At 32.2% G+C, this 26,635-nt stretch overlaps 4 protein-coding genes across 5 annotated transcripts; 3 read left to right on the forward strand and 1 right to left on the reverse strand.

Annotated features, from left to right (window-relative positions):
* Window positions 1-147: 147 nt before the first annotated feature.
* Window positions 148-5,917, forward strand: LOC134282718 (glutamyl-tRNA(Gln) amidotransferase subunit B, mitochondrial-like). The gene is made up of 12 exons (XM_062765123.1): window positions 148-297; window positions 518-680; window positions 1,275-1,388; window positions 1,516-1,708; window positions 2,154-2,276; window positions 2,372-2,485; window positions 2,729-2,813; window positions 3,080-3,311; window positions 3,414-3,547; window positions 3,688-3,766; window positions 3,903-4,040; window positions 5,763-5,917. The coding sequence occupies exons 1-12, from the start codon at window positions 200-202 to the stop codon at window positions 5,910-5,912; spliced, it is 1,623 nt and encodes a 540-aa protein (XP_062621107.1). The 5' UTR covers window positions 148-199; the 3' UTR covers window positions 5,913-5,917.
* Window positions 5,918-6,210: 293 nt separating this feature from the next.
* On the reverse strand, window positions 6,211-12,249 carry LOC134282719 (uncharacterized). The gene is made up of 8 exons (XM_062765124.1): window positions 12,214-12,249; window positions 9,582-9,809; window positions 9,067-9,222; window positions 8,272-8,495; window positions 7,637-7,835; window positions 6,983-7,093; window positions 6,711-6,830; window positions 6,211-6,586 (listed from the first exon to the last, which is right to left on the reverse strand). Exons 2-8 carry the CDS (start codon window positions 9,705-9,707, stop codon window positions 6,308-6,310), a joined length of 1,215 nt encoding a protein of 404 aa, XP_062621108.1. The 5' UTR covers window positions 9,708-9,809; window positions 12,214-12,249; the 3' UTR covers window positions 6,211-6,307.
* LOC134282720 (uncharacterized) lies at window positions 10,209-11,469 on the forward strand. Its single transcript, XM_062765125.1, has one exon. The coding sequence runs from the start codon at window positions 10,305-10,307 to the stop codon at window positions 11,376-11,378; it is 1,074 nt and encodes a 357-aa protein (XP_062621109.1). The 5' UTR covers window positions 10,209-10,304; the 3' UTR covers window positions 11,379-11,469.
* A 1,154-nt stretch (window positions 12,250-13,403) lies between the features above and the next one.
* LOC134282721 (uncharacterized) lies at window positions 13,404-24,476 on the forward strand. Of its 2 annotated transcripts, none has more exons than XM_062765127.1 (10): window positions 13,404-13,481; window positions 16,099-16,248; window positions 16,502-16,669; window positions 19,534-19,722; window positions 19,840-20,004; window positions 20,225-20,475; window positions 20,976-21,174; window positions 21,281-21,385; window positions 21,530-21,655; window positions 24,135-24,476. In XM_062765127.1, exons 2-10 carry the CDS (start codon window positions 16,099-16,101, stop codon window positions 24,414-24,416), a joined length of 1,635 nt encoding a protein of 544 aa, XP_062621111.1. In that variant the 5' UTR covers window positions 13,404-13,481; the 3' UTR covers window positions 24,417-24,476. The 2 variants fall into 2 exon arrangements, with proteins under 2 accessions (XP_062621111.1, XP_062621112.1); XM_062765128.1 differs by having other exon boundaries at window positions 13,414-13,508.
* The last annotated feature ends 2,159 nt before the right edge of the window (window positions 24,477-26,635 follow it).

The raw sequence follows: 26,635 nt of genomic DNA on the forward strand, positions 1-26,635 counted from the left end.
ATAACTTGTATACAAAGTTTATCGGAAGAATTTACACCATTCTTTTCATTTATTTAGTAAAAGAGCAACATAGTTGAGTTTTTCACAACAGTGTCACAATTACATTTCACTTATTACTCAATAGAAACCAAAATTATAGTTTTGCTATTATTTTGAATACGAATACATTTATGTAAGAGTTACTTGATTTACATTCAATATGGCTGCGCCCATAAAAATTTGCACTTTGAGGTCTTGTGCAATTTATTCAACAATCAAAAGATGTCCAAAACATACTCATCTATACAAACACTGCAGGTATGGCATTCCCATTACCCCAAATAGTAAAATTGTGTTGACACATCATTTAAATAAGTTGCATCTACTTTTTCATCATTCACAAATATTGATAAAACATATAAAATTGTGTTGACACATCATTTAAATAAGTTGCATCTACTTTTTCATCATTCACAAATATTGATAAAACATATAATGGTTCAATTTTGTTTGTATTTGCATGTATTTTATTTTAAAGACAAAGCAGCACTCAAGAAAACCTGAAAGGTGTGATCGGTTTAGAAATCCATGCACAGATCAACACCAAATGTAAACTATTTTCAGCCTCCTCTACTGCTTTTGGGGCCCCTACCAACTCACAAGTATCCATATTTGATGCTGCACTGCCAGGGACATTACCAGTAAATTATTTTATTTAAAATATAAACATGTGTAACAGCAGATAAAGAATGCAAAGGGTCATACTGGGATTTGAACGTGGACCCAACAAATTTCCAGCCAGGTGCTCTACCAACAGAGCTATCATGCCATCAGCGATTTAACCCATCTGCCTGCGTTTCTCCCTCCTTTAAGATCTTTGTCGCAGTTGACACCAATCCAGAATCATACCTGGCAAGTCTTTCACCTGATGTTGTTACATTTGGTGTCATAACCTGGAAGTGACAAAAGACCTGCCAGGAAACAGCCTGCATGGATTTACATCTCTGGGGATGGAGACCTTTAAGGAGGGAGAAATGTGACAGTCAGATGGGTTATCGCCAGTGCCAGATAGCCCAGTTGGTACAGCACCTGACTGAGGATTCATGGGATAATGGTTTGAATGCCAGTCTGATCACATTTATATGGTTGACATGTTGCATCATAACTTAGAGAAAAATATTTGTTTGATGAATATTAACAAGAAATTATTAAGTGTAACATTTAGTGTAAGTACATGTACTAACTTTTCATTTATTCTTTAATCTCTATTAAAAATTCCTATTTTGCTTCTACAGGTATTAAACAGTGAGTGTGTAAGAGCTGGTGTGAAAACTGCAATTGCTTTAAAAAGCAAAATAAACAAAATATCCAAGTTTGACAGGAAGCATTACTTCTATGCAGATCTTCCAGTAAGTAAAACATTTTTGATATGTCTTTTACTCTCCCACCTTAAATGTTTTACAAACTTTAACAACAGCTATTGCCTAAATTGCCATATTTCTTCTTTAAAATCTTGGTCTTTAAATCTTTTGATAGCAAGGCTACCAAATAACACAACAAAGACAGCCTTTGGCTGTTGGAGGGGAAGTTGAGTATATTTTGATTGATGAGCAAAACAGATACATTCTTAAAACTGCCAGGATCACCCAGTTACAGCTGGAACAAGACAGTGGGCGGAGCCTGCATGATGAAGAGGGCGGGCAAAGTTTGATTGACCTCAACAGAGCAGGTGAGATATAGACTTGTTGAAAATCAAAGATAATTTAATGATTAAAAAGCAACTTTACGCTCCTGTATTTTGTTGTGTCGCCTGACAGCAACGTAACGAAATACAGGAGCGTAAAGGATCTTATTTTGATTAGATTGATTTTAAGTCTTTGAAGGCTGTCTCACTTTTAATGTATATATATTATAATTCACACATGCATGCATGTCTTGAAACATCAAAGCACAGTAATACATGTCTGATGAAGCAAGCATGCTTATAATTAATTCACCCCTAGAGTGAAACAATATTCAGTGAAAATATTCAGTAGCTGTGATTTTGAAAATGATACTGTGAACAATATAATGTAAATGTTTCTTTGTAATGTAAATGTTTTTATAAGATGAAATTTTGTAATTTTGGAAGAAAGCATCATAGTTTCCTTGGGCTTAAATTTTCCAATTTTCAGGAATTGGATTGATGGAAATAGTCACTGAACCAGATTTCATAAATGGAATTGATTGCAGTTCATTTGTTAGAGAAGTTCAGCTGATGATGAGACAACTTAAAGTCTGTCTTGGCAGTTTCAGAGGTCAGTTTAATAAGATGAGTTTTTATTAATTAAATAAAGAATTTATTTGAAAATCTCAATGTAAAATTGAATGTTACCTTGTTCTCTTTTCACAGAGGGTGCCTTGCGCATAGATGCCAACATATCAGTTCACCGTCCAGGAGAGCCATTTGGAGTTAGATCTGAAGTTAAGAATCTGGGCAGCCTCAAAGATCTTAAAAATGCTGTGGGTAAGTAAACATTAAAACACCTACCTTTTGATAATTATCACGTATCATTTAATTTGAATAAATCTTTTATTTGAAGAGCACTTTTTCAGCATTTCAATCAAACATAAGGATTATTTTTAATTTCAATTTTTGAATTTCTGATTTTGTAACTGTTGGTGCTATAAATGGCAATTTGTGTTTTCTTTCATTTTTTTAGATGGAAGAAGAAAGTGCATTTCAATTGATTTTTTTGTTAATTTGTAGATTATGAAGTAAATAGACAAAAACATTTGGTAAAAAATGGTGGAACAGTAATAAATGAAACTCGGACATTTGATTCTGAGTCTGGGTAAGATCACCGCTTCCTCTTTTCATATTGAAAAGGTTATTCAAAAACAATTTCTGTCAAAAAACCTCTATATTTCAAACTCGATGGAATTGAGAAAATACTCCAAAATATCAAATGATTCAAGATATCCAGGATAAAAATACTTTTTAAAAAATTGCTTGAGATTCCAATTCACTTCAACATATCCATGGCAGTATCAGTGTGTGAGATACCAACATTCAGCTGAATTTCAAGTAAATATAAATACTGAAATGTTTTGATTTCAGGAAGACAATCCCGATGAGAGACAAAGAGAGATTACAGGATTATAGATTTATGCCTGAGCCCAATTTACCTCCCCTTTATTTATACGATAATGTATCCATAGCTGAATCATCACAGGCAAATGTAACTAACGTAGATGAAGAGATTCAGAAAATGCCTCCTCTACCCAGAGATGTTAGAGAAAAGTTGATCAATGATTTTAATGTTGCACTCAGAGATGTCTATGTACTTGTGGTAATTGGATTTATTTCTAAAAAATGTACGCTCAAAAAATCTATTTTTATTTGTCTTCCACCAATGAACTTAAAATAAAAATGATATTATTTTGTTTTGTAGAATGAAGATAAAGGTGTAGAATTTTTCCATGAGGTTGTGAACTGTTCAAAAAGTCCACCAAATTTCGTAGCCAAATTCATAGTCAACGATTTATTAGGTATCTACAATGAACATGATCAAAAGATAAGAAGAAGGTAGGTGCATGTAATTAAAATTCAAATAAAAGAAATGAATTGAGAAATTGTTACACAGAATGGAACTTCTACCTTAACTGTTGTATAGTACTTATTCAATACTTTATGTTGATAAAAAATTCACTTTTCTTGCCTTTAAGTCCAATTTCACCAGATATAATAGCCGAGATTGTTGATCTAAAGAAAAGTGGATATACAACAAAGTCACATTGCCTTCAGGTAGGTCATGCGATGTTTATTAACATTTGAGTATTATTTGTACTGTAACAGCTTTTTCTATAGATGTACATGAGTTTTAGCTATGTCGTTTACATGTGCATATATCAAATGAAAGCTTCTTCAAATTCTTTTTAAGTTAGTAGAAATGTATCTACATCAGTCTACACCTGACAGACCTAAGGATATAGTGGATAGGAATGGTTGGCAGCAGATTATAGATGTAGAACTTCTCAGACCTGTCTGTATCCAGATTATAGAGGACAATCCCAATCAGGTTTGTAGGGGATGCATTAATTTTGCAAGTACAGTCAAACTTCATTATCTTGAACTCATTTGAACTGAGAAAAAAAAATTAGTATCCAGGGATTCTGGATATTGCTTGCTTGAGATTTTCAAATCAATTTGACTTGTCCATGGTATTCTAGAAATTGATGTTCGAGATACCAAAGTTCAGCTGTAAATGCATACTGAACTGTGGAACTTGTAAAACCACACTGGTTTATTTAATCACTTTACAGGGGGACCTTGTTTCCCGACAATTGAAAAAGACCTAAGGGGCACTTTTAGGGCAAGGGTGGTTAATAGGGAATCACCATAAAGAAAAAGTCCGATTTTCTGTCCATCTGTCTGTCTGAAATTCTGTCTGTCTGAAGTTCAGCTGTAAATGTATTTGACCGGACCATTACTCAGAAACTATTGGAAGGATTTGTCTGAAAATTTGTACACATATTATCCACCATATGAAGTTGTGCACCTGATATTTTCATCTTGATTCGATTATTATTTTGAATTTTACAGGTGTTTTTTCATTTTTATTTTGTGGTTTTGTAAACAGGACAGAGCAATGCCTTTTTTGTGGCAGAAACTATTGCAAGGATTAATCTGAAAATTTGTACACTTATTATTCACCATATGAAGGTGTGCACCTGGAATTTTCAACTCTGAAAAATTTTGTTAATTTTTTTGCATTTTACAGGTTTTATTTTTTATTTTAATTGACACAGTTCATTTTGGGCTCATGTATAAGGTTTGAGATATAGAATCTAGAATATCTGTTCAAAAATACTACAGCTTAAAACTGTGTCATAAAAACTTTAAAAAAAGAAACATCATCAAGTGTTAAAAACAGTTTTTACATTGCACAGAAGATAATGTAATTTCATTTGTCTCTTGGGAATAATGCCAAACACACTGGACATGCATCCAGTTAAAGATAAATTAATGAGTTTGGTGTTGGAAGTTGTTAAGGCATATCTACACACTTATCAAGCGTGTGTGTGTTATCTAATCTCCAGGGAATAAGGCTCATATAATATATATAGAAAAAAATCTCTCTTCTCTTATTCTCTTAATTGTAATTTATTGTCTGTCAAAGCACTTCATTACTGGATGACCAGCTCTTTATTTTCAAGATGCATTTCAAATTGCTATATCAAGATTAATTTGATTTTGTATAATGGTTTTTTTTTAACAATCAGTTTGCAGAGTGACATAACACATAATTGCAATTTATTTTTTTAATGCAGAAATAAAAAAAAAATAAAATGAAAAAATAAAAAAAATTGTTACAATGGAATTACAATGCATTGTATTGATGTTTCATTTGGTTGCACCTTTGTTTCATTCATTAAGAAACATGATGAGCAATTATATTTCACTGCAAATTTTTGTAAGTAAATTGTGAACACCTCTAGATCCATAAAGTATTTTTGAATTGGCACCTTCTCTGAAAAACCCAGCGGGGGGTATTTGTCCCTATTGGACAGTTCTAGTTTATAGTTGGAATGCCACAGGAAATTTCTCAACTTATATCTCAAATACGATTTGAATGAAAAACCATTTATGGACATCTGAGTTTAAGACATTGAATTTATAAAATTTGTTCCATCAAATCTCTTAGATATATTTCTGTAATTCCAATAAGTGTTTAGATACCAAATTAAAATTTCTAGTCAGTGAATGATATTGCAGATGCTTCTTATTTTTCTTATCACAGGTTAAAAAATACTGCAAAGGGAAACAGGACAGAGCAATGCACTTTTTTGTGGCAAGAGCGATGGACTCAACTCAGAAGAAGGGAAATCCTGCAGTGTTGAAAAGTCTATTCATAGAACTTTTAGAAGATATTAAATTAAAACAAAAATAACAACACGTACATGAAAGTTTTTTTTCTTCTTTTATTCAAATTCCTGCTAAATCTGCAAGTGTGAAAAGTGAAATATACTCATTACTGAAAAATCTTTTTTAAATTGTTTATTTTTGTAAATTGTGTAAATTCCTGGTCTAATGGATTTGATTTCTTGGTTAAAAGGACACGTACTATAGTATGAAATTTTAACATTTCATGAATGATGTGAATTCGGTTGTCTTTATACCACAAAAGCAAGGAAAAATTACCCCCCCCCCCCCCAAATGATTTCATAGTATATGTTGAAATGTTGAAGTTTCTGTCTGCATGCAATTTAAAGTCAGTCTATACAGTACAATAAATACTATTCATAAAGTTAAATGCGAAAAAGCACAATGTGCCAAGCACAAATATTATTGAGGAAGAGCGAAGCCTTTGGAGACAACAGGACCGTCCTTGTGTAGATAAACCGCTGGCCAGACACACTGTTGGACTACGGTCCCTTTCTTCCTGTAATGTTTAAAAGAGGAAGTGTCTAACTTTTCCCCAGGGGTGGGGTACCTTAAATCCATAGGAGGGTCCTGAACAGACATCAGCCAGATGATTTCTACACACTTGTCTATAAAGATTTCTATTGGAGTTGCCAGTGTTATATTAGTGAAGTGTTCCTTGTAAACATAATCTTTAAACATCTACAGAAAAAAATATTTTAAAATGTACAATGTTTACTAATCTTGATGACTCAATACCTGATCAATACTAGTATAAAAAAAATGACAGAAATTATTTCATATTAAAATGGCAAATTATGCTTACCACTCGTAAAGCAGGGATTGATGCTGTTGCACATGATTTTCTACAGTCTTTCATGAACTTTGATAGCTCAAAAAATGCTGTTTTGTCCTCAGAATTTCTGTGTACATACAAATCCTGATCCTTCAAAGGTTAATAAAAGTAATTTAAAATAAATAATAAATATTTTAAAGGGATGATGAGGATTCACACATCCCTGATAATTTTTTCCTGTCAAAATGATGTCTTTATGCATTTATTTATTACTTCCATATTTTAATAATACATGTACTTACCCCATTGTTACTTTGAACTTTCCATTTAATGTTTTGCATTGGAACCATACAATACGACTCCAATCTATCCAACTGTTGTGGAGCAAAATCACAACAAAACTCGTGTACTTTCTTGAGAAAAAAAACATACATAATTTAGAATTTGTTAATGTGTACACACTTTATATTTTGATTCGACTATATTGTGACAAGAAGTCAAGAAAGGGGAAGGGGGGGGGGGGGTAGTGGCCAACTTTTTTCAAGGCCAACTTCCTTTCACCTACCAATTTTTTCTTATATTTCCTTGCTATAAATATACTAAGGTAAAAATTAGGGGGGGGGGAACTATCTATTCAATGGACATTTCCTATAGTAAAGGTGATGTTAAGGAAAAAAAGTGGGGGGTGCCTGACACCCCCCCCCCCCCATTGCTAGTGCCTGCAGAATGAACATTGTTTGCAAAAAATCAAAACTTCTCATAATTCAAATACTAATAAATAAGCCTTCTTACCATAAGGCATAAGTATCAATTTATTTTGACACCTTTGAATGTAATAAATATCAGCTCTTAAATTAATAATTTAATTATTCGGAACTGATCAAAATTCGGAACTGGCCAAAAGACTGTAATTGTTATTTTTAAAATATGATCCAAGAATTCGGAATTCATAATACCTGAGTAATATCAACCAAAATCTGTACTACTTTATCTTCGTCTTTGAGGGTACTTTTCAGAATCTCGAAAGCATCCGACCATTCATTGTCGTACAGCTGTTCAAACTTTTCTCCTAGTTTTGTCGGTCGATTTTTGTCGCTTAAATCGGCTATATTCGGGTTACCATCCTTGAGTTGTTTACTTACATAACTGCTCAATCTGAAATAAGAAATCTTCAGAATATTATAATACTTTAATCATACAAATTTGTAATATGGTTGTAAAAATGTGAAACTTCTTCCAACTATCTCCTTTTTACGTCACCAAAAATCATCAAAACGGAACACAATGCAAACTTAACCTTAACTCATCATGGTACACTCACAAAAATCAGGGAATATCTGCAAGGATTTAGAAAGGGTGTGGAAAACTACCTAAGTTGGGCAGACTGACAGATAGCTGTAGAACTGTAACTTTATGGTTTTATTACTTCTTAGTGTTTGACCATGGACAACTGATAGACAAATGAAGGGACAGCTAAAAAGACTTCAACGAGATAGAAACCTATGGTCCCTCTAGATTTAGAGATTCGGAGTAAAAAGGTTAGTGACGATGTAAAAACCTACAAAATACTTTGATCTTTTATTTTTCATACCTTGTCGTCAGTTCTTCTACTTTAGCCTTATTCATTTTCTCAGATTCCACCAATCGTTTGTACTCCAGAGCAGACACAGTGATCGTGCCGTCTGCCCGAGTAGGAGAACTGGATCTTTTCTGGTGACTGTCGTCTGCTGACTTCGTACTCACTGGTCCTGCGAAAGTCTTTGAAAACTCTTGCTTCTGTGCTGAATTCCCCGACGGTAAAGTTTGAGCGAAATGCTAAAACAACAATTTATATTAATAATTAAGAAAGATTACTGTCAGCAATATCAGGTCCGTACAACTCTGGGGAGGGGGAGGTGGCTCCCTCTTTCTTAGCATGCTAGAAATATAAATTATTTTGCCGTATAATAGTAGATTTCCTTTTAAAAAAGAGGCCTCTTTTTCATTGCTGTGAGTTCGAGCACTGACAAATTCCAGGATTTGGACAGTTAATGAGGTTTTTTTCTTCCCTCTGCCCTCATTTCTCGGATTTTTTTTGGGGGGGGGGGTCTTTCCACTTTTGAAAGCGTTGCTACGGGCCCTTGATAACTCTTTATGATTTTAGAATCGTATAGATAAATCTTAAATATATATAGGAAATTACTTCTGTATGCAATATATTTTACATTCATTTACTTCTATTTTGTTTTGCGTGACCAAACACATCTTGAGATGAGATGTTTACGGGTTTCAGGTTTGGGAATATCCTCCCTCCGTCTCTTGAAACTCCATAGGATACTAAAACAAGCAAACACACACAAAAAAAACAATGTATAAAAAAAAAAAAAAAACATCATGATAATCTTACTTTGGGTCCCTGCTGATGCTCTTGGCCTGTTCTGCTTTGCAGTAAACTTTCAAACTCGACACGTGCTTCTTTAGAACCCGCGATGTCATAAGTTTCTGCCATTTTAACAACCTCCTCTAGCTCCTTATACTTTTCCTTTAACCTGGGTACACCATTCTAAAATTAATAAAAATGGAAACTATATTTTTAAAATATCTAGGAATTTTTGCTTGGCAGTCCCCATCCAAATCGAATTTTTTTTTATTGTGTCACCATCTCTAAACTGAAATTGCTGTCTACGGGCCTGTTACTTGATTAAATTTTTATGGAAGTTTCTGTCAAACTTATTCAGCAATTTGTCCTTTATTTAATATTTAGCGAGATTTTGTGCGAGCGATTTAAAAATGCTCACTAAAGAAGCTATACTTTTTTGCGATGTTCAATTTTAGCGATCTCAGCACCCTCGATCGCTAATAATGTCAAGATTAAATCCTTGCTTAAATTCTCCTAATATACGATATTTATTTAATACTTACTGATTTCAGTGACTTATACTGTTCCTGGGCTTTCCTCTTGCAATCCCCCGAAAGTGAAAGCTCCTTGCTTACTCTTTGCACCAGATCTTCCAGGTTGTGTATTTGTTCATTACGATGACTTGACATTCTGGCTAGTTTCAGGTACACACATTGTAATTGCACATAACTGTACGTAGATAAAGAAGTTGTTTCGAACGTTTTTTTAATATATTTTCGGTGCTAACATACCTGAAAGCGAAAGAAACATTACAATCTGTTTGCTCAAAAACAGGTTAATGCGTATATGTTCATTGCGTATATGTTCGTTGATCTTAGAAAAGCATTTGACACTGTATGGAGATTAGGTTTATTTTATAAACTTCTTGAATGTAATATTTCCCAAAAAATGTTCAATATTTTATTTTCAATGTATAGTAATACAATGAGTAGAATCAAATTTTCTGATGGATTAAGTGATGTATTCAATTCTGAGTGTGGTGTCAAACAAGGGGATGTTTAAGCCCCACACTTTTTAATGTTTTTATTGATGGTATTGTCCATGACTTAAAAAATGGAAATTGTGATCCTGTACAAGTAAACAATATGCATGTAAATTGTCTGTTATATGCTGATGATACTGTAATCTTCTCAGAAAGCAAAAGCGGTTTACAAACCAGTCTTGATATTCTCAGTAACTATTGCTCAAATTGGAAACTCCAAGTTAATGTAGATAAATCTAAAGTTATGATATTTAACTCAAATGGCAAGCCTCAAGGAAATGAATTTAGTTTTAATGGTAATGCAATACAAATTGTACCAAGATACTGTTATTTAGGTATTATGATGAAATGTAATAGGAAGTTTAATTTAGCAACAGCTGTGCTTATTGAAAAGGCCAGAAAAGCATGTTTTAAAATGAAAAGAATTATTGGATTTGATAACCCATGTAAACTTTTAGAAAAACTCTTTGATGCTATTGTACTTCCAGTTCTTCTCTATTGTAGTGAAATATGGGGAGTGGATCTCTCATCCAAAGATATTTCAAATGTTGAAAATTTTCACTTGAAATTCATTAAAGACATCCTTGGAGTGCACTGCAAAACATCCAATGCTGGTTGTTTAGCAGAACTTAAAAGACTACCACTTTGGTCCAAAATTTCCCTCTCAAGTATCAAATATTGGAATCACCTGAAAACTTCTGATTCTTTGGCCTTTAAACTTTACCAATCCACAATTAACTGTAATTCTTGGACTAAGAAATTATTTTCTATTCTTGATAATCTTGGATTCTCTAACATTACAAAATATACAGGTTCCATCCAACACCTTTTACCAAACATTAAACAAAGAATCATAGATCAGTGCACTCAAGAGCAAACATCAAAAATCTTTGGTTCAGAAAAACTTGATCTTTTCAAGAAAGTATACTCAGGAAAAAGAAGTCCTTATGTTGATTTACTCAAAAAAAGATCTGAGAGATCCTCTCTTAGTAAAATTAGACTAAGCGCACATAAACTTGCAATAGAAAGTGGTAGATATATTTCCACATCAAGAAATGAAAGATATTGTAATGTTTGTAATACTGGTGTGATTGAGGATGAAATACATTTTCTTTTTCACTGTAATTCTTACTCTAAGCTAAGAAACGCATTCTTTAGTAATATTTATAACATAACAAAGAAAAATATTAATCTTAGCAATGAGAAATATATGCTACAATTATGTATAAACAGTAATATACAAAAAGTCTTGAAAGTTACTGTTAAATTTATCAGAGACTGTTTTGATCTTAGAAGTCAATTACTTGACAATTCTTGAAAAAATATGTAAACATTATTTAATGTTGTTCAGTGGGCCTTTGCCAATTATTGTAATTGTGTTTGTGCCAATAAAGTATTTGTATTTGTATTTGTATTTGTATATCAATACGCCCCCTCTCTCACTCATTGCCAGTTACATCAGTGAATTCCAACATCATGTATCCTACTAAAGAGAAGTTGTTTTCTCTCTCTAGTTTTCTCCCTTTGGCCACAGGCCTTCACAGTCGCTTTGATATGACTGACATGTAATAAATATTCTATTTTTTAAAAATATATATATACGTCGGTCAGATCAAAGCTATTTGAAGGCCTGTGTATGCATTGAATTGAATGTTTTACTTTCTACTTATTGCCAAGGGGTTTTTTATCACAAGGGCGGGGGGGGGGGGTAGGATGACTTAATTAAATGATATTGGACTGGAAAACTGCTCTTGGAATCTATATTTATAGCGTTCAAAGAAAAAGGACCTTTTATCATCCCCATCGGTAAATGTGTTTAAATTAAAGTGAAAGTTATCTACTAAAATTAAACTGTAGATGCACATTTGGTTATTTAGTTTCAACCAGTTTCTTTAATATATATATAATAACAGATTTGGCATCCCTTGCTAATATACTCATGTTCCAATGAAAGCTTTTTTGACATTATTTACTCACCTAAAACCGGTTATCTCGACATCTTATTTAGGTATATTTACAACATGCATGTAGAATAAAAGAGATATCTATAGTCATACTTAATGTATGTCAATCATAATCTTAAGTATATATAATTATATACACCTTTATAGCAAGTTTGAGGGTTGAAATAAAAGATTACAATCATATCTTACCTTTATTTTTGTCTGATGTAGAAGGTAAATCTATGAAATACCGTTCGTGCTATAAACAAGGAAGGCCGGTAAATTTAAAGGGTACAATATATCCATGTATGGTCTGTAAGATTGCCTGACTGTGTACAGGTAGGCCTAGTTTACGTTTTAAACATGTTTCTTAATTTAAAAAAAAACTTATAATAGAATGGAGATTTCTTTTATCAATTAAAAAAGGCTGCCAGCATTTTTTTCTGTTTCGTAATTCACAAATTCTATTGATAAAAATGTTCAAAAGAAAATACTCTGTAACTTAATGGAGATAAACACCCAAATCACAATGATATACATGTATACATGTATATAGTTTTAGAGAGGTGGAATGCTTAACACAAAAACACTAATCTATCAAGGATAGATGCATGTCAAAAATTATTTTATAAAGAGCTCTTTATGACTGAAGCAAATTTTTGAAGTAAGAAAATTATACTGTACGAAGATTAACTGAATTTTTCTGTTTCAGTTTTCAACAAAGGGTATGGACCAGCTAGCATTTATATCCTTAAAAAAGGACAAAGGAATATAGATTACATTAATTAACTGTTTGACTGACGTATATGAAGAGAAAAAAAATCCAAATTTTTAGAACATTTTAAGTTCTCAGAGGAGATGAAGAAATTAAATCTATCCTTAAAATGTAAATTAATGCTATTTTGTTTCAATACTCATTTATTTATTTACTGATTTATTTAGTCACCCATTTCTTTCCTTTATTTATTTTTATCCTAGAAAATATTAAATATAATTGTGCAATAATTAATTTTCAATGTTGTTTTATGAACTAATAATTAATCGGTATTTCTAACAAAACAAAACAAAAAAAAATTAACTATTAAAATAAAAATCAACCACGATGCTGATTGAGTTGAAAAAATGAAAAATGATCCAATTTCAAGCGATTTATTTGTTTAGAATGGATCGAGGTCTAACTTAATTTTTTTTAATTACGCCTATGATATCCAGAGAGAGAGAGAGAGAGAGAGAGAGAGAGAGAGAGAGAGAGAGAGAGAGAGAGAGATAGAGAGAGGTTCCCTTCTTTCAAAACCGATAGTAAAACAAACACCAAAACAAAATAACATCCATCTCGACTAGGTTTATGATAATTTAATGCATGCATTCTCTCTTTTGAAATCCCTCGATAATCGATGACCTTAACCTACTTACATGTAAACATAAATTTTGCTCGACGGAACTTCAAAGGAATACACAGGGCTCATCAAAGAGGCAGGGTAAGACAGTTTGCAAAGAACAGTAAGGTGTAGAACTCGTGCATTTATTACAGTAAATGAAAAATATTATCTGTTTTACTTGCTTGATGTATATAATTGTCACCAAGATGCAAATATTATACAGCAGTTTTCCAAACCGAAAGTAGAAATGTTGTGTCGTTATATAAATGATCGGATTGAGTTCATAGTCAGCTAATGTAAACACGTATATGCATATTTTTATTATTATTACATTTATAAATATATGTATATACTCTATATTCATTAAAAACTTCAAATGTCGTGCATGCACGTGCGTTAAAAATCTCAGTTTATCATATGCATACGCATCCGTAGTTTTTGTCAAATATACAAGAAAGCTTTGTTCCTTATGATATAAATTTCTCCTGTTTCGTCTTATAAGCTAAAGATCAAAATAAATCATTAACATGCCAGTTTCACAGTTAAAGATATAGACAGTTTTTGTCCATACCCGGTATGTTGATTTTTCCATCATGTTATTCATTAAAAAAAGTTTAATTTATGAAGGTCAACAATAAGACGAAAAAGTATTAGCGTGAATTAATCAAAATCATTTGAGAGAGGGAGATAGAGAGATTTAATTCATGTGAAAAATAAACAAATATGACTGCGATAAATAAGACCACGGAACATTTACTGGCAAAATTTAAAAGAAGCAACTTACATCATTTCTGCAACATTCAATGACAGACAATGAAATAGGCGAGTAAAATTAGACACGGACGTCCGAGAAAACATTGCATTGAAATCAATTTCGTTTCTCAGACGTCCGTGTTAAATTGTACCTGTCCATTTTATAACAAATGACTGTAACAGATGGAAATGACGTAAGCTGTATATTTCAAATTTTGCCAGTTAATGTTGTGAGATCTTATAAAATAGAAATGCATATTATAAATATTGCTTTAACTCTCAATGCCCGTTAAGCAACTGTAACAAAACATACTTTTGTTCAAAAACTTGATTAGTGGGTGAAAAAGCTTGTCTGGTTCATAGCATGTAAAAATAAATTCGTATGAAAACAAGAATGACCCATTGTGCTGTTTAATGACGTACACAATTTACTTTACAAACATCTTTTACTTATCAATCAGTGACTTTTAATGTTTATTAGTAATAATAATATAAATTTTGAGATATTTAAAATGCGTTAATTAGTGAAAGGCTAGTGTACACATGGCACACGACAGATATATAATTTTTTTTCAAGTTCACGATATTTTCCTTGCGCCGTATGCGACACTCCAGGGTTCAGAGTGCATAGTCTATGTTCTAACTAAATATTTATGATACAATGTAATACATGGTAACAACTTTTGAGTGATCCTAATAAACAATCAACAATTTCCTAGAACGTAATTGACATTACATAATTGTTATGAAATTAAAAAAAAATTACAAAAATTTATTTGACTAATGCAGGCTGACATGGATAACTTCGGGGAAGTTCCTTTACATTTTGTGCGTTAAAACTCGAGATAAATGATTTCATAACCTTTTGATATTTTTTTTTTACTTTCAAATACAGGATATAATAAAAGATATCCTTTTACCTTAAATGATTTTTTACGTACACATTTTGAAGAAAAAAAAAATCCACTAAATACACAGCTATTTTCCCATTTACTAAATCATGCATTTACGTATAAACTTGTTTTAACAATTATGTTACACACAAAATGACGTCCCTATCAATATTTCTTGTATATCTTTTATCCATGTGGGTATTTATAAATATATATATGAAAAACCCAACTTTTTTCCTGTCTGAAAGTCATCCCTATAAGTATATCACGATTTCCGGGTTACATGTCATTTACTTATATTGTTGTTTATTATATGGAGCAATAATAAAATCATGGAAGTTTCCTTCTTCCTCATTTTGTACTATAAAAACCATTCCAAGAGCAAAGCTAGGAAATTGAATATCGGATGGCGATGTGAGATAGATATGAAAGGCAAATGGAAATGGAGGAATGGGTAAATTAGTAACGGCACGTATCGCTTCTGCACCTGTTGTCGCGGGCGATCGACAAGTGTCACCCTCTTTTGCAGAAACATGAAACTAAAAGGCTTTAATTTTTTTCTGCATATTTGTCACCGACGACAATATTTTATCGAATGGCCAACAATGTGCATTGCAATTTGCTCATAGATAATGTCGGCGGGGATAATACGTGCCAGAGCGACAATATATGTGCCGTTACAGTCAGAAGCTAACTTTGTAGCTTTTATTAGTACCCATAATACTAACCGTTATGGATTGGTGAAGGGGATGTATTTAATGTAAAGATAATTTTCTTATTAATTGGATAAATTAATTTAAACAAGCAAAAATTCTATGCATTCTCTATAACCGTTCTCTCCCAAAGCTGTATATGGTTGGTAAGATCTTACTGTCCGAAAATTGAAGTTTTAAAATATACCGGAATTCTCAAGATGAGAGAGAAATCCATTTCAACATGTTCCTCGTCTTATGAAAATTGATGTGATTCTATTTTCCTATACATCTAACTAAAGTTTTGTCCCCTGATAAACTTGAGATCTATACGCAGGAGTAGTAAACTACAATCGAATCATTTCACTTTACTTGTAGATGAGTCGGCCTGGGTCTTACATCAGCAGGTATCAGAACATCAAAATACTGTTAGATACATCCAAAGAAGACAAGGCGACAAGGAATGAAGGCTACAAACAGTTGAAAGAACTGGAAGATAGAGCCCTCGAATATCAGCGGGAGTCCAGGGTATATAATTATGATATTCCTTAAAATTGGCTTAAAAATGGAGAAAATCAAAGAAATTTGTGCAATTTTAGCATAAACTGACAAAATTCAAGAGAAATTTCCATTCTCGCCATATGCAGTATAATGCAGCCTTATTGCGATTTGAATTCATGAAAAAGTCCATCGGTTTTCAATGTTTGACTTGCATATACTATTTATTATATGACATTACGATTTTGTCTGTACTCTATTTCCTCTGTGTTTTATTTTTCAGAACATGGACAGTCTGAACGTGTCGGAGTCTTATATGGCCGAGGCACGTGAGAAGTTCCAGACCCTCAGTCAGCTGATAGTCCACGGTCATAACGTGTTCGACCACGCCCTGGACGAATTCAAAACCCTTATACTGCTGTACGCGGCTCAGAGCAAACGTCATGGCGAGGTAACGGCAACCCCTTCTGTAATTTTTTTTTTTCAAATTTAACATTATATTCATTTTTAAATAAAAATATCTAATAATACATGTTTTATGAATTTTTTAAGTTTCAGGTAACGAAATATAAATAGATATTGAAGGAATTATGTAATTCACATAGAACGTAAGAAATTTATGCTTGTTTTACAATGTTCTGGTGAGAAAGGATTATGACAGTGAAATAATTTGATCATTATCATTTTCAACATGTTTTGCTGCAATAATGTGGCCTTCTCAGCATACAGTAAATAGCCAGTACATTGTATTTTGGAAAATATATGCATGATAATTTTAATAAAAAGAATTTAATATTAAGGTAGGATTCTTCTCTGGTTTCTGACTAGATGGAATATTCAAAGTATATTTGCATATATGTCTTATATATTTAGGTATAAGGGATTTAAACGACCATATTTTTCTTTCCTATCACAATTGTGCAACTTTGAATAGAAATGGTAAAATGCGTTTGAAAACTAGCAGGGACTATATTTTTGGCGGAATGTTGGCGTATGAAATTTAATTATAATTTTTACACAATCAAAGACTTCAAGAAATTTTCAAATGTAATTTAAATTAATACTAAGGGACTAAACTTTCAAAATATATCAAATAAATATTATTTTTCAAACAAAGCAGAACTATATTAGCTTTTAAACGCTTCCAATCAAAGTACAGCTTTGAGCCAAAAATCCACAAAAAGGTATTTTTTTCTCTTAGTAAACGATCAAAACTTTTTGTTTTTGTATCATTTTGTACATTTATAAGACTACTTTATTATATGTGAAAATAAGAAAAAGTTAAATATAGGAAGCATATGAAAATAACTAATATATCCTAGAAAATTAAGAAAAACGGAGAAAATTCGGATTAGCCAATATCCAGTTTAGTTAAATGATTTATGTAAATTTGGTAATATCATGCTATAGACCCGATATAATTATATTTTTTTGTACAAAAAGAACAATCTTTAAACTTTTGAAATAGAAGTAGGCATCACATGATTGGCAACAGTATATTTTTTGTTCATAATGTCATGGGAAAAAGACGATGACCTTGACCTGACCTTGTCTATAATATAAAACGGTCAAATTAAATCTCACTGATACTATCACTCACTGATATTGTCTTCTTGCTTCTGTGAAAATTTCATTAATTTTTAAATACAATAAATATGAGAAGAATCCTATACCTGAAGTAAACATGATTCTGTATGTAATTACCAAGGTCTGATTGATATATGTACAGATGTATTAATTAAGGAACCACTGTCGAGTTAGTATAGTATGCCAGGCCATCAACGATAGTGGGAAACATTAGATAATTTGCATAACGGGCAAAGCCCGTTATGCATAAATTATCCCATACTTCCCACTATCGTTGATGTCCTGGCATACTATAATACTAACTAGACAGTGATTCCTTACATTTTCATTTCAATGTGAAATAAAATTGTAGATTTAGACTTTAAAAATGTAGACATAGTTTTAAATTACACGAGGACTCCCATTCCATTTTCAATAGTCCTCGTCCACTGACGTCAAACACAAAGGCAGCCGCACGAGATTTACATGCATATCTGGCCTCCTTAGCGTCAAACATAGAGACAGATGTGCACGAGATTTGCATGCATATTAGGCCTCCTTAGCTCCTGACCTATCGACCTGCCTAATTTACATTCCGGTAGAATTATCAAGAAATCAACTCCGCTAACTTTCAAAGAGTTATCACAGAGAAAAAAAAATTAGAAATGGAAATATATTTTGTTACATCTGTCATTTCTTTGTTTGATATTTACTTGCTTACTTGTTCAAGGCATATAGCTGCTTATCATCCCTGTGAATCTTTTATGTATTAAGAAAGCTTTTGCTGTGGTTTTGAATTCAACATATAAATATACCAGCATGGTTTTATCAATTAACAATCGTTATTTTCATTCGTATATTGACTCATAAGTTAGACAACACACTATCAGCCACATTTGTTTTATAATTTACCAGCTACATGTATATTCATTAATGCCCATGTTATTTATGACAAACATTACATTGCCAACTCCTCTGATTTACTTGTGTGCAGTAATATTACAATATCTTCTCCTTAAGGCTTTAATATCTTTCAAGAATTCAGTACGCAAAAACTTGTTCCAAGTCAATAACTTTTTAAACAGAGACAAGTTACTGTCAAATAAGTTGATATCACAAGGTTTTCAAAACCTCGTTTAAAGTCAGTGTTCTGCAAATTCTCCTTAAGGTCGATAAAATGATCTTGTGCAAAATTACACCCATCATTAGGTAGTGTTTTGACTGAAATATTTAAGGTATGATTTAATGAATCTAAATATCATAAAAAAATCTTACAATTACATAATTATTGATTTTTTACTCTATTACAAGAATTTTACAGTATTGAGTTGAATACTTAATAGAAGATGATTATATTTCTTTTTTTAGATTGTTGTTATAAGATTATTTGTTTTGAAGTATGACAAGTGTTTAGCTATAAAAAAGACAAAAATATACATATAATGTAGAAGTACTGAAAATAATACTACAAAGCCTAAATTTTATATACCCAACAAATTGTCAAAAAGCTGGTGTTTTATACAAAAGTTGTACACACATCAGTGTTCAAAAATATTCTGTAAATTAAATGATTTTTTTCCAAAAATTTCTTGAGCTTGGCGATTGTTCTTTCCAAACAATAATTAAATGAATACCCCAGTTATATGTCAAAATTACATGTAAACACTAAGAAAAGAGGCCCTTTACTGGTACAAGAACCTCAGAGATTTTCTCCTACAATTAAAAGATGTTTATTTTTACTCTTCAAAGGTTCCCAAAAGGAAGGTCAACAAGAGAGAGGGGATAGAAACCGTGCTGAACCGCGTAAAGGAAGACAACGATACGACCGCCCGCAGGTATAGATACGCGGAGAGCGACTACAAAGACTTATTAATCATCGAGAAGAAATGGCTTAAAGAAGTAAAGAAAGACCCACAGGCCAAAGAAATGGACCTTATGGTAAAACAAAGTGTTTCTTATTTCCAATAATGCGCAATATTATAAAATATTATTCAGTTTTTTAAAAGGGTACCATTAGTAGTCTAAGTTTGGAAAGATGTTTATGACGTCATTTAGGATCCTAGAGATGCCACGATGGACGATAAACGCTACAAACATTTGAAGAACTTCATACAAGAGGAAGTGAAAGAGAATCCAGAAAACGCTAATTCTCAGAAGGAACTGGATGATCTTCTGCTGGCGGAGAGGAAATATTTCACCCTTCATCCAAATGAGGAAAAGGTACTCGAGTAAAGAAGTCTTACATTTGTATTCATATAAAGGAATGGTTTCATGTTCTAACAACTTAAAAAAACATTTCCCTCTTGTGTACGTATGCAATAGTTATAATACTTTTTTATTTTTGATATTCAACATCCATCACTTTTTTTTAAAAATTGTAACGGAAACTTTTTGACGAAAAAAAAACTAAAGTCTAAAATTGAAAACTTATTTCTTAAAGGAATATGTTGAAAGTCCAGAAATTGTTCGTAAACCATCCAAAGAAAAGAAAAAGAAAGGAGAAACGACTCATCCTCCTCACAGAGGAAAAATTCATAGGTCAATCTCTCAGGCCAGTCTGACCAGTGAAGATAGCGAAGATGGTGGCTCGAAACCAGACGAGAAGAAAATGGCCGTGTCCTTGGAAAGACTGAAAGAAATGGAGCAGCGAGAACAGCTTCATCTGGCAAAAATCGAGGAACTCACAACGAGGTGGGATCTAAATCCCATTTGTACACCAACTTTTATCTTTTATTCGCGATTCGTTCGTTTGAAATCAATCTGCGACGATTAATTTTCACGAGGAAACATTCCTTAAAAATACTTTAGCAAAATTATTGGTTGGCGGCGATTAATAATCGAGAGTTTAAGTTGGCCGCGAAACTCAAGAATATATTTTTCACATGCGAATAAAAGTCGGTTTACAGTACTCCTATCATCAAACATTTAAAGCATTAATTTTCAGATGTGTTAAAGGCATTATATATTAGTTCTGAAAAGAGACCCTTTCTAAATTTTTATCATTTTCTCTCTTTAATATTGCAAATTTCTACAACTCTACATTTTCATGTGGTTGATATCGTGTACTGTATAACGTTCCAAATTACCAAGATGTAGTGGGAATATATTTAATATTTATGTATTTGCAAATAACACATTTAAAAAGAAATTGGTACAGGTCTTGTATTAAAACATATTCATTTTTACCTTAGATTAAGTAGTTTTGCCAGTAAACAGCTTCTAGAAGGTAATCCCAACATAGCGGACTTAAGCGATGCCAACAGACCGACAAAACTCAGTGAAAAATTTAATAATGTTTACGATAATGAATGGTCAGATGCTTTTGAAGAGTTGCAAGAAAGTGGCAAAAGTGACGAGGAGATCATTAAACTCTTAATGGAAATAATCATCGTAAGTTGGATATATGATGCATTCAATTTTAAACTGTAAATTTAAAAAGATCCCTTTTGAATGATATGTATTGTTTTGATTTTAATGGAACCTTTTTCGGGCTTAGCACGCTGATAAATTCACCAGGGATGTCAAAGAACAGCAACTGGAACGTTTGATGGATAGTATGCGATTCTGCATGGTTCACGTCCAATGGACCATCAAAGATGAGGTAATTTTGAAGTATTCAATGTAAAAATAATTTTTAGTAGTGGAAATACTATTTTTTTTTTCACTTAAAATTTAGAAAATCTACACATGACTTATTTTAACGGAACTTGATATGATTAAAATATCGGACCATTTTTGTTTGAAGGATGTTCGAGTTGATGACAAATCCAGGTCTACAAAACACGATCCAAAGTGTTTTGCTTCCATAATTAAGCATGCAAAGGAGTTCCAAAAGGCATCAGCCAAAGCCTCAGTCCCATCTCTATGCGTGGTAGGTTAAACAATTTTGCATTTATTCATAGCACTATCTTTCCAAGCAGGAATTCTTCAAAACCCTATCAGTGTTAGATATTTTAATATAAATAATAGTTGAATTAAATTTGAATTACCATACGTATACTTAAGAAAAACCCACACAGAGATATACAGCAGTTTTCCATAAATTTTCTACCAGCCCTTTTTTTTACTCCAACTAAAATAACTATATAAAATGTTAACAGTAGTATAAAAAGAGAAACTTTAGAAGTACAATCTATCCGGGTATTTAAGAAGTTGTATACATTATAGATGTGGATACTTAAAATATCAAAGGAAATTTTGAAATTTAGATTAAATTGATCACATCTAAACGTACATTTTGTAAAGACACAATCCATGTTGAATTCAAGTTCAGTCTTTTTCATATCGCAGAGAGCTTCTTTTTCATTAAAAAAAATGAAACTACTAGTAACCCTGCAATTGGTCATGTGCGAAATTTTTTTGCTAAAACATTCTGATTGTAAACGCAAGTACTCCAAAGTTGCCATCTTCGCTAGCCAAGGGTTTTTGATACGCTCCTCTCCTCATAAACATCTTCGCTAGCCAAGGGTTTTTGATACGCTCCTCTCCTCATAAACCCTTGGCCTACGGTGTTCATAGAAATTGGGATTTTTTTCCAGAGTTCTGATTGGATTTCAGTACACCCAGGTCGACCAATCAGCAATTGTTTTTTGTAAATGACGATATTTGCGTTCGGGATACATCTTCACTCTTTAATCTCGGAAATGAAAAACGCAAGAAAACAACGATCCGTAAGATAACATTCAATTCTATGAATAGCCTTGGTGTCATCCAATGTCTTCTACATATGTGATTAAGAATCTATATTGAAGCTTCAGATTTGTTCTATAAATAATGAATAAACATAACTCAATTATTGCTTCTTAATTATTCTTGAAAAAACTTTGATTTAATTTTTTTTAACACGTGTCTTTATTTCTGGCGATGACGCAATCTGTGCGTACCTTATAGATTCGAGATCACGTGACGGAAAACAATCCCGTCTTTTGACTTCACCGTAGGCCAAGGGTTTATGAGGAGAGGAGCGTATCAGAAACCCTTGGCTAGCGAAGATGCAAAGTTGCTTGAGATCCTGAATTGCAACATCTACATATTTTTGAGATCGTCTTCCAACAATCTTCTGGAATTTCTATTGGTACCAAATGTCACAGTGAAATGTATCACATGATAAGCAGACCTTTTTGTTTTCATTTGAAGCAATATTTATTCAGAAACTTTGTATAAAAGGATTTCTGTTGTGGTCTTCTATTTAATAATAGAAATACAAACGACGTATTATCAATTAACAATACCAGGTTATTACTTTCATACATATATGTTGACTAGATATTATATCCCAATAAGCTTGAAAGATACCACAGAGTCTGACACATCTACTTCATATATGGACATTTTATTCGAAATACATGCTACTGATAACCTAACAGCAAAACTTGATGATAAACATGATTACATCAACATTTCCATCTTCAGTTTCCCTTACTTATGTAGCAAAAACCCTTATCACTCGCTCAGTTGTTGCTATATGCAATAGCATGGTCTCAATTTTTGAAATAAGGCAATATTTTTACAAACAAGATGATGAAGCAAGGAATGTCAACATTATTATTTATAGTTAACATCCGCAAATTCTACGGTCGAATCAATGTCCTTGTCAGTAACTGAAATTTATCATGTGTTAAATGCTTACTGACTTTTCTCATACAAATTATTTTGGCCATTATTTGAATGCTGAATTGTCTTTGGATTTTCCGAATGCTCGACGATCATGACAAGGAACACACGACAGGTTGTGAGCGGTTGATAGGGGCTTTTTACTTCTCCATGTTACCTGATCGCACCTTTGATGTTTTTAGAGGCCCTCGTTTGCTCTTCTCTCAATTTATATTGTTTAAATTGACATTTGAAATTGATTTTTATAGTTTCTCTCGACATTTCATCTGAACACTGTCATACATGAGGAAACAAAATTGATAACGGCTAAAATAAGAAACGGAAAACAAAAAATATAGCCTAAATGAAATGCTTCATTAATTAAATTGTAACATTTTTTTGCAGTGAAATACATAAGCATTTTGCTGCATACGTGTATTTCATACGGATAAAGAGTGAATCGCAAAATTGTAACAAGACACCAGAAACAAGAAACAGTTGCAACAATTGTCCAAAATGTCGTCAAAAGACTTTTTGTATTTTGTGTCTTAATGTATACTTTTAAAGTTCAGTATTATTAATTATGAAAAAAGAGAAAGCATTGAAATAGAGAGTACTAGCATGTTTGTTTGGCAAAAATTATAAGAATAGACTATATACATTGCATCCTTTACAATTCAGTTCAAACAATATACATGCATGACTGTGCAACAAAATTTGGAAAAATAATTTACTGAGATACAGTTATTCCTTTGCAGATGTTCAAGGAAACATTTATCAGAGAAGGTCGTAAACTGGACTACCAAAAACTCGTGCATGTCGAGCAGTACATAGACAAGGTGGTTGAGTTAGTGTGGTTGATGGTGGTTCAGGATCCGCCCATGAGCATCTGCTGCCAGAAACAGGGGGAGCAGATGGACAAAAAGTCCTACAAGTACTACGAAAAGAAGGGGGACCTCGTGAATCTGACAGTCTGGCCTGCTGTCTTTCTGTATGATAAAGGGCCTCTTGTCAGCAAAGGGTTCATCTGGCCTAAGTAATCTAAGGCAATATACATTGACATTTTCAGTTTATGTCCCAACTTAACTCTGAATGTAGTTAGGTACATGTATACTAAAAAAAGAAGCCATACTTTATATATACATCAATGGAAGATTTTGCAACTCCATTTATTTTTTGAGTACTCATCGTGTAGAATTTTAATTTTTTATGATGATTATTATTTTTTTTAATTACTAGTATTATTAATTGTTATCCGCTTTTTTGCAAGTTCTTTTTCTTCAAAACTTGGTAGTTGATTGCAATACATTACATTGTATTGTAAGTTTGCATTTTTGATACAAATGAAGCATTTACATCAATATAGATATGTTAATAATTTAATCATAATAATATGATCAATGTTAATAAACTGCAAAAATAATTTTGATATCGTTTGATTTATATATAAGATTTATGAACTGATATGAATATTTTAAACTACTATAAATGTCACAGAAATTTAGCAGAGTATGATTCAAACCAAAGTGATATATATTTGTGTCAATTAATTAATATAATAATTAATATATATAAACACCTTTTAGAAAGCTCTGAAAGTAATCCTAACATACATTTCTTTTTTTCGATTTAATTCAAGGTTTTATTTATCACCAATCGACCAATACTCTTCTGCATATTTTCTTAGAACAAAGATTTCAAGATTTCATTCTTCGTGAAAATCGATATACATGTATTTGTATTTTTTAAGGAATAACTGTCTTATTTTTTGATTTCATGATGTGATCAATCGATTGTCTTGTGTGATAATTTTATACATTATGTGCATGCTACGTATTTTTCATTCTTACATTAATACACTTACTAGCAAGGACAATGAGCCTTGAAGAAATTATTATTAAATTTTAAATTATTTGATTAACCTGAAAAAAAGCAAATATTGAAGATTAAATACACCATATTGACTCATTATTAGACATGTATTGAAATTCATTCCATGGTAGAATGGCATCATTGTTTCTTAACGTTATTTTTGGTTGTCTTCGATGTCTAATTTTCTTTACATAAGTAATAAACAAAAGACCCATTCATTGGCCAATTGGACCCCGACCCCAAAACGAGCTTGACATAGTTATCGTAAATATTAATTAAAAGCCCACAAAAAGCAATTGAAAAAAAACTACTACATTCAAACTAATTGGAAGTAATAAAAACATGCACAGACCTGCAAAATTATTACGAGTACTTGATACAATTTAAGATGCTGCTTCTTAATTTAATTAAATCAATTTTTTATTATGTAAGTAAGATTACATAATTGGATTAGACATCAGGCATGGCCTATATAAGGCAAGTCCTCTCCAAGGTCAAGGTTAAAAATGTTAAGAATTGACATAGCTGCAGATCTGTTGCTCTCCGAAAAAAATTATTGGTAGACCAGAGAGCTACAGTGCCACCCATTAAAAAAACTGTATATTTATTGCGCACAAAAAAGTGCGCTCGATTCTTGATTAATTCTTTCAATTAAATTCTTACCTCAATTGCAAAAAATGGAAGATTTAAAAAAATTCCTCTCTCCTCTATCAAGTTCTCTCGTAGTTGACATCTAAACGAAGCATATTGGACCCAATTATCTTTGAAACCAATTAAAATGGCAGTATACATAAGCGAAATGTTCGATGATTGCAATATCAGGGCTAGGAGGACTATTAACAACAAATATGAGGAATGTTTTGTTGTGGAAAGAGTCAAAGAATATGTTAGGAACAAACGATTAGTAATATTTTGAGATAACAGTTTTAAAAACATGAAAAAATTAATCGAGAACCGAGCGCATTTTTTTGTGCGCAATAAATATACGGTTTTTTCAATGGATGGCTCTGTAGCTCTCCGGTCTATCAATAATTTTTTTTTCGGAGAGCTACAGATCTGCAGCTAGAATTGACAATGATTTACAATGATGAAAAAATTACTTATAAGTTACATTAATTTTTGTTGATATCTAGGGTGGGAAAAAAGAAAAGAAAAAAAATTATACAGAAGCGTTATTACTAAGTACGTATACATGGTATCTCGCTATACAATATAATGGCAAAATTTTTTTAAAAAGTGTAAATAAACAGCAAATTAAACAGAATAAGTAAACAAATAAAGTGCAAAGAACAAATATGTAAAGAAAACTAGAGTTACTGTGAGCAATGAGCTCACTAAATGATTTCCCCCGACTCCTCTATGAATACAATGGCAGTATCAATGTTTT

This window comes from Saccostrea cucullata, unplaced genomic scaffold, assembly GCF_032062105.1.
Source record: "Saccostrea cucullata isolate Sc308-1 unplaced genomic scaffold, CSIRO_AGI_Scuc_v1 ctg1052, whole genome shotgun sequence".
Classification (NCBI taxonomy): Eukaryota; Metazoa; Mollusca; class Bivalvia; order Ostreida; family Ostreidae; genus Saccostrea; species Saccostrea cuccullata.

What these genes read in the sequence shown, in the direction of transcription:
- LOC134282720 (XM_062765125.1), top strand. Translation starts at nt 10,305, where the DNA reads ATGATATTTAACTCAAATGGCAAGCCTCAAGGAAATGAATTTAGTTTT.
- LOC134282718 (XM_062765123.1), top strand. Translation starts at nt 200, where the DNA reads ATGGCTGCGCCCATAAAAATTTGCACTTTGAGGTCTTGTGCAATTTAT. An exon ending in CTGTCTTGGCAGTTTCAGAG is followed by an intron (nt 2,277 to 2,371) that starts GTCAGTTTAATA and finishes CTCTTTTCACAG; the next exon opens with AGGGTGCCTTGCGCATAGAT. An exon ending in GATCAAAAGATAAGAAGAAG is followed by an intron (nt 3,548 to 3,687) that starts GTAGGTGCATGT and finishes CTTGCCTTTAAG; the next exon opens with TCCAATTTCACCAGATATAA.
- LOC134282719 (XM_062765124.1), bottom strand. Translation starts at nt 9,707, where the DNA reads ATGTCAAGTCATCGTAATGAACAAATACACAACCTGGAAGATCTGGTG. An exon ending in TTTTGGTTGATATTACTCAG is followed by an intron (nt 7,094 to 7,636) that starts GTATTATGAATT and finishes TTTTTTCTCAAG; the next exon opens with AAAGTACACGAGTTTTGTTG. An exon ending in AAGTTCAAAGTAACAATGGG is followed by an intron (nt 6,831 to 6,982) that starts GTAAGTACATGT and finishes TAACCTTTGAAG; the next exon opens with GATCAGGATTTGTATGTACA.
- LOC134282721 (XM_062765127.1), top strand. Translation starts at nt 16,099, where the DNA reads ATGAGTCGGCCTGGGTCTTACATCAGCAGGTATCAGAACATCAAAATA. An exon ending in AATGGACCATCAAAGATGAG is followed by an intron (nt 21,386 to 21,529) that starts GTAATTTTGAAG and finishes TTTTGTTTGAAG; the next exon opens with GATGTTCGAGTTGATGACAA. An exon ending in CAGTCCCATCTCTATGCGTG is followed by an intron (nt 21,656 to 24,134) that starts GTAGGTTAAACA and finishes ATTCCTTTGCAG; the next exon opens with ATGTTCAAGGAAACATTTAT.